Source organism: Nicotiana attenuata, unplaced genomic scaffold, assembly GCF_001879085.1.
Source record: "Nicotiana attenuata strain UT unplaced genomic scaffold, NIATTr2, whole genome shotgun sequence".
In the NCBI taxonomy this organism is placed as follows: domain Eukaryota; kingdom Viridiplantae; phylum Streptophyta; class Magnoliopsida; order Solanales; family Solanaceae; genus Nicotiana; species Nicotiana attenuata.
In genome coordinates this window covers 209,682-217,609 of record NW_017671040.1, presented here as the reverse complement: position 1 = coordinate 217,609, position 7,928 = coordinate 209,682, and the positions used below count along the sequence as shown (strand labels likewise).

Here is a 7,928-nt window from a genome sequence, read left to right as displayed (position 1 = left end):
TTTCTCCCTTTTCCTTACCGTCCTTTGTCTCTCCCTTCTTTCACCTTTTCTTAAGCCGAGGGTCTATCGGAAACAGCCTTTTTACGGCACCAGGAAGAGGCAAGGTCTGCATACACACTACTCCCTGAATTCCACTTGTGGGACTATATTGAATATGTTATGTTGTTGTTTATTGGCTTCTTTTAGAGTGAGTCTGTCTCAAGCTAAAATGTTTAAAAAAAAAACAAAGTTCGTAGAAGAGCAAAGGAAGAGAGTACTATGGTGTGTTGACTGTGTTCTCCATTTTCTATGATAATGATCTTGTAATTTCACGAATTAGAACCCTCTCCTTACAAGACACTCTTATACTCGAACATGCTTGAGATCATTCTCTTTACAATATGTAACTTCTACGGCTTTCAAGAATTCCAATTTACGAAACTATACAAACTTATAACTTTTGTGTGATGTTGTATCAAATTAACTTTGACATTCATTCTTTTTTATAAGGACAAAAAAGATAGTAAAGTAATGATTGAAAGTTAAAGTAATGATTGAAAGTTAATTTGTTAAAGCATATCCTACACTGTATTAACAACTAATATAATTTATAACCCAAATTAACATCTCAAATTCGTCAACATACTTTCATGTAAAATGCAAGAAAGTACTTATACAATAAAAATTATTTCCCATCACCCCATAGTGTCACACATAAGCCCTTATGACAGAAATTTTAAGTACCATATTTCATTCAACGAATTTCCTCCAAAACTACAGCAAATATTTAAAAAAAGGCCATAGCATGGCAGAGTTGCAAAACAATTATTGAAAGGTCGATTCTGTATCAGGCTCAAATAAGCTCCATGACTGCAAATTTATTCAGCAGGCCGCTGTCCCAAAACTGAAATATCCTCATAACGCTTCTGCATTCCATAATAGGAACACAAGTTAGAAATGGATGAAATCCCAGTGACAAGAAACCTTTTAGAACAGCAGGAGCAAGAGGGAAATTGAGTGGGCGTTTGGACATAAGAATTGTAAAATTTCAAAATAGGGAGAAAAATTTTTTCAAGTGAATTGGAAATTTTATGAACAAACGCTAATTTCAGAAAAAAGTGAATTTTTTTTGGAAAAAAGCGAAAAATTTCTTATGTCCAAACGGCTCTAAGTATGGGAACAAACCAATAGATCAGAGATAGTTACTTTTAGAATATTCATAAACTGCTATTATGCAATTATTTTAGAATTGTTCTTAGAAGCTGTCTGTTTTTCATACATTCAAAATCTTTAGTTGTAATGTATATTTTACTAAAGTTTCGTCCCATGTCTTCGAGACTCACTGAGTACAATGGATGGTACTGGCGTTCTCTTTTGGGAACCTATGTTGGTCTGCGGTACAACGTGGGAACNTTTCTGGAGGCGAGGTTGATTCGATATTTTAACTTTATGTCATAGTTCCATTCACTAGTCTTCCACAACATTAAGAGTTCTTTATGTAGAGACCTAATGCAATTACTGACTGACTACACTGAAGCAAATAGGAACAGACATTCAGCATTCAACGTCTTGCCTTCTTGGAAAAGTTAGCAACGCTTTCTTGTTTCTTCCTACTGGTCTGCTTAGTACTAATACGCATATACATCATTTATCATTTCTGCCACAAGGTACACAATCTGAAACTCATAGCTCTTCAAGACTTCTCATTAGCTTTGACAATTAGCCTAGAAGTCAGATACCAACTCTTCAAGTTCCTATTTACCACAAGACCACTAGCAAAATCTTATTTTGTCAACGATCCCTGATGATGCAAAATGTGTCCTAAAAGTGATGTCATTTTTACGATGGAGAAATTTGGAATAGAGAAAAGGAAAAAGAAGAAAGAAAATGTAAACAAACTACTGGAGTACAGATAGACACCAAGGTGATGGCCTAGTGGTCGAAGTTGGAATGTCAAGTCCAGACTAGGTGAACTCTTCACATCTGACAAAACATTGAAACGCAAAGTACCCCAGTACTTGTACTATTAGGAGATAGCAAGAACTAAGCGGAAGAATAGAGATGCGTACAAGCTATCTATCTATCTATCCCTCTAGAATATAGACCATGAGAGGGGGGGGGGGGGGGGAAGAAGTAGTTGGCTGGAGTAACAGATTAAAAAAACAGAAATTAATAGAAATGGAAAAATAGAAGTACTAAAGATGGGAGAGATGTTTAAGTAATACGAGACCAATAGCCAAATATGTACTCCCTCCGGTTCACAATAAGTGACCAATTTGCTTTTTCATTTTGGTTCAAAATAAGTGTCCAGTTATGTAATCAAGAAAGAATTCAATTTGTTTTTACAAAATAACCCATATGTACCATAAAAAAGTTTTCTTTACTCCTCACATTAAATGTTTAATTAGGGGTAGTTTAGTCATAGTAGGTATTTTTGTATAGAATATAGTATTTTCTTAATGGGCGTGCTAAAAGCAAATTGGTCACTTATTGTGAACCGGAAGGGAGTGTTAGTAATAGATGGTTCTCAGTGGAGGTCATGCATTCTTACGAGGGGTGTATGGATAGGGATCGAGAGCGAAGAAGTTGATTTTCTGGATAAACGGTAATGGCAGGCAGATCTTTTTTGGAAAGACAGCGCGTAAGAAAAAAACTTTAGAGAGGCATTTTCAGAGGTGTAATCGTGTTGTGGTGAAGTGACTGGAAGAAATAAGGGGTTGACTATTTGGAGAGAGGTAGCCAGTGGATGGCATCAAATTATTGGAATATAAATTTCTGAAGGACCATCTAGATAAGAATTTAGGAGGTCCAAATCATTCTTACCTAAACAATAAAATTGCCCAATAGAGTATGAGGAGGGACAAGGTGGTATGAACAGAGAGAGGCAACGAATATGTCTTTACATTACCTTACTACACAAAGTTACCTAAAGGTTTGATGAGAGAATGGTATAGAATGTCATGGGACATCAAAACTACAGTAAATACTCCATCCTTCGATTTTATTATGAACTATTACTATATGGGGAATCAAAGAGTTTTCTTTTTGACTATAATTTTATCAAACACTTCTTTTACATATACTATGTAAGCAGGTTTCAAAAGAGTAAAAATCAACGGGCGAATTAACACTGAAAATAGAAGGGTTTGACCCTTAGAGATGCAATTATATTGCAGATAATTACAAAGATGGGTCATGGTAAGTTGGTGTCACTTATGCAACGAGCAGGGAGATAATAACATGTTTGCAAATTTTGGAGCCGTGCATTAATGCATTTCAACATGGCAAGAGGATGTTGAAGAGGTATCGAGGCAATCCATGATATGAGGGATGTTGAGTAGGGTAACTGAGGCAAAGGGAGAAACACATCTTGGACAATCCACCCCGTGCCTTAGGCAATTGGAATGAAAGAATGAGAAGCAGCATACAGAAAGCAAGAGCAATATAACAAGTGTGGAGAATTTTTGTTTCATTTGAACTTTCAGTGTCAAAAGAGAAATACAATGTGTATGTATAACTAGGCTAACTTAGCCGTGGACCATGGTGGGGTTATGCATTCACTTTTTATGTACATTTTTTGACCACTTCTGGTGTGAAGTAAATGCGAGTTTTGAGTTATCCAAAAAAAGGAGTTAATAAAATACCCCTTCTACTCGAGAGGACACTAAAATAGACAGAGAATCAAAGGGGCAAACTGTTTTAAGGTTAGAATGTCAAAGACCCAAATGTATTCTTCGAACTCAATAATAGATCAAAGTAAATTCCATCGGTGGCAAAGTGTCACCTAAGGGTTCACGAGAACTCAGTAGCTTCTGCAAATATCATGTATGTATGTATATGTATATGTTCATTACATATCTATAAATATTTTAACGGTGAACCCAGTTATTATTATATACTCCCACCGTTCCAGTTTATGTGAACCTATTTCCTTTTTGGTTTGTTCCAAAAAGAATGACCCCTTTCTAAATTAGGAAACAATTTAGCTTGAACTCCTAATTCTACCCTTAGTGAGAAGCTTTTATAACCACACAAATAATCTGGACCCCTTTTTGACTTTTTTAGGACGATAAATTTTAAAATCTACATTTTTTCTTAAACTCCGTGCCTAGTCAAACAGGTTCACATAAATTGGAAGAGAGGGAGTATCAATTTGAGGTCGTAATAGGAACCCATAAACTTCAAATTTTGAATCCGCCTCTGAATTCCATACACAAACGACATCTTACCTGATGATAACTCATACATAATTGCCAATGCTCTATGCTAAACCTATGTTGTATCACCTCGTTTTGACAAGTTAAGCAATTACGTAAATTGTTGAACTTTTCTCCACAATAAATTTAACTTACACGTTTTATCGTTAATCTTTAAGACATTATACCAGGATTAGTGAGTTGAGAGATTAACATCATAAGGGCAAGTTCCGTACCCTTGAGGTAAAGTATTTACAATGACCAAACATATGTGGGGTCCAAAAAGCCAAAGCTGGTGCTACCTAAAAATCAATCTCCAGATTCCTCACATAAGCATATACCAAGGGACTGATAATGAACCGGCTTTGTTTTTTGGGGTGTGATTTAATAGTGATAACGAGTCACTTTGCGAGAACTAAGTCAACTTAAGGCTAATTTTTAGACAATAGGCTAATAATGAGCTTTTCAAAATTCTTGAATTCTCAAGAGTCAAAACAGCAGGCCCAGTACATGTTTGACCCACGTGAGCCCAAAGAATAAAACAGCTAAAATACCCCTTTCTGAGCAACTGTTAAATTTATGCAAGCACTATAATAATACCTACTAATAAATTTTAAAAGTAAGATTGCTCATAGAACAAAAAAACAAAAAATAAGTGCATTAGAAACTTTATAACAGCTTTAAAAAAGGGCTGAAAGGACTCACATGCATTTTAAAGTTTAGTTTAGTATCAATTAGGTTACGTCTACATCACTTCTACCAAACTAAAAAGTTAAGTTTAACTTAGAACNNCTACATGCATTTTGAAAGTTTTGTTAGATCAATTGGTACTCTACATCACTTCACCAAATAAAAGTTGTTAACTGAACAAGGAGAAGATAAAGACGAGTTGCATCTGAACATATCCAACTAAGACTGGAATTGCCTTTTCTTTTCAGGATATTAATAGACAATGTAACACCGTAAAACAAGAAAGCTGGCATATATTTAGGCGCTTTTAGCATATTCATTGACAGCATAATATCAATGACATTCATGCATACAACCAAGTCAAAAATCATGCTCAACAGAGAATGTGAGAACACATTTCTTGATCCATGTCCCAGTTGCGGAAGACTAAATCAAGCACAATCTTTCAAAAATGTGACCCAAAAAATAGTCAACATCTTGTTTCTATGTGAGATAAGTATCTTTTTATACGAGGGCGCCCGGCCAACTTGTATGCACCTTGATTATTCCTCCAGGTTCCTGCTACCTTCAACCAAGAAAGGTATCAGGCAACTCTTCCCACAACAGCATAAGCACATTGGAAGGAATACCCTGCATTTTCATCTTCGCTAAGATTTAGACCCCAGTCTCTCATGGTTTTTATTCCACTCTTTTGACCGCTACGCCATACCCTTAATTTGACACACATTATATTAGAACTAAAGAGTAAATATTTTGTGTGTGTGTGTGTGAGTATAGATATGATTCGACACTGAAAACCAGAAGCATCATTCTTGTGACAAAGGCATATAGGGGGTAGATTAAAATTCTTAATTGGTCTTGCGAAGTGGGTCAACGTTTCTATCACACGGATAGAGGGAATACAAGCTTCTAACTGCTCAAACACTAGAACCACCTAACAATCACCTCAAAGGAGGTGAAAGCACCCAACAAGCTGCGCAAATTAAAGTACCATACACCTACAGTGGGACCGTCTTTCACTGTTCCACATCAGTGAAAAAGGGAACTAAACCATCTAAGTCACTTAACCAATGCATCATTCAAACTTGAGCTTAATCACAACTCACCCAAAAGAACTCAAGATTGTTCTTTGAGATTCTTAATCAATGTATAGAATCGCATGATGTTATATTCTAAGGCTATTGGCCTTCCTTTGTTTCACAAAATCTAGTCTATCAAAAAGATGCATCATAAGAACAATAAAGGACTCTAAGGCACAACAACTTTTAATTAATCAAGAAGCAGCCTATCCATATAATTAGAAAAAATGGTCATGCCCTCCACATAATATGCAAGATTAGCTACAAACAATTAAGACACCATTCTCAAATGAAATAAAATGACCTACCACAATACCACAGCAAAAATACACAGGAAATTAAACACAGTATAATTCGATAAACAAGATACACAGAAGCATGTCAAAAAAGACGAAAAAAGGAAAATTGTTCATACCCCAACATTGTTCATCTCCCAGAGCTTATGAACCCCGTAATCCACCGCCTGCAACCAACAAACATAGAGGTTAAGAAAAACATCGAACTGAGCCACACCCATCTGGGTTGTCAAATCCGTTAAACTGATCCGATATTTTTCAGATCCAATTGAAATAAACCAAAATCTACACAAAAATGTAAAAAGGACATGAGAGAAAAGACTGACCCTTTCGCCGAGGAGAGCGCCAGCGATGACAAAGGTAACGTAAACAGAGTTACGGCGCATAATAAGTCTGTAAAATCCTTCCATAACCCCGCCGCCGCTTCTTCTAGCTGATGTTCCCTCCATTTCTAATAGTTAATCTCTTTCTGGGGTTTGCTTAGATCTGCTACTTTTTTGAAGAAATATGGAGAAATGCGATAATAGCTTTGGACTTCGTTCTGAAAACAAAGCGTTTCTACCCCTGTATATTAAGCTAGGGGTTTTCACAGGGATACCCACAAAAACAAAATTATTTACCCTAAACTATTTACCCTTGTCTACCCATTTATTTTCCTACCTATAAATTAATTACATTTCCTACCCATAATAGATTTTATGGGGAATTTTTTCTTTATTCTCCAATTCTTTTTTATTTCTATGCTTTTTTTCTTTTTTCTTTTTTTTTCTTTTCTCCTTTTCTTTTTTTTCGTTTTCTTCTTATTTTTTTCTTTTTTTTCTTTTCTAATTTCATTTAACTTCTTTTTTTTATATTCTTTTTCTCTTCATAATCTAATTTCATTTGTTGTTTTCACTATTCTTTTATTATTCTTTTTTTATATTATTACTAAAGAAAAATCAAATTGTGTACCAATTAAATGTAGCTAATACAACCAAAAAAATATTAACTAACATATGATACCAGTATAGTATATAGCTATACCAACAGGGTATACAATTGTACGCAATGAGTTAAAAAAAATTAATTTAATTATTAAACTAAAATAATATCAGTTGTCAATAAAAAATTTAAAAAATTCTAAAAGGATCTAATTGTAAGAGTATACCGTTACATCATATAGCGTACAATAATTCTTTTTTTTTTTTTCATTTTCAATGTGCCCCTCACGCTGGGTAAAACATGCCTTGAGGTGTTTCATGTGGAGCAGTGTTTGGGTAGGGTCGCACATTGCAGCGAAGTTATGTGGAGGTATGACCTTGCGGGTTAGATTCGTGTGTTCTGTTCCTATGATGTGAGATGGGTTCTCAACCTTGTGTTGTGGTGGTACTGGTAAGCTTGCGGTACAACTCTTTCATTGAGTTAGTTTCATGATTGGAGTATGCTCGGATTGTTTCTTATTAGTGCACGGATTGCGCAAGTTGCGGCTTTAGTCTGTGTTGAGGTGTCATGTCACCAGGGTGGTTATGTTGGATTAGATGAGATCCTTAGGGTCTTTAATGAATACTAACGGATTCGATTTCAGCATGTTGGGAGGATAAATATCGATGTTCGGCTCAGAAATTTGCTATGGTCCTTGCCAAAGGAGAAGTAGCCTCATGAATGGTTGATTTAAGAAATGGTTATGGTTTATTGCGTGTTTCATTTAT

The 7,928-nt window shown here is 35.4% G+C and overlaps 1 protein-coding gene across 1 annotated transcript; it reads right to left on the bottom strand.

Annotated features, from left to right (window-relative positions):
* Positions 1-568: 568 nt before the first annotated feature.
* Positions 569-6,811, bottom strand: LOC109205452 (cytochrome b-c1 complex subunit 9-like). Its single transcript, XM_019368164.1, has 3 exons — positions 6,567-6,811; positions 6,360-6,407; positions 569-905 (listed from the first exon to the last, which is right to left on the bottom strand). The coding sequence occupies exons 1-3, from the start codon at positions 6,687-6,689 to the stop codon at positions 858-860; spliced, it is 219 nt and encodes a 72-aa protein (XP_019223709.1). The 5' UTR covers positions 6,690-6,811; the 3' UTR covers positions 569-857.
* Between the last annotated feature and the right edge of the window lie 1,117 nt (positions 6,812-7,928).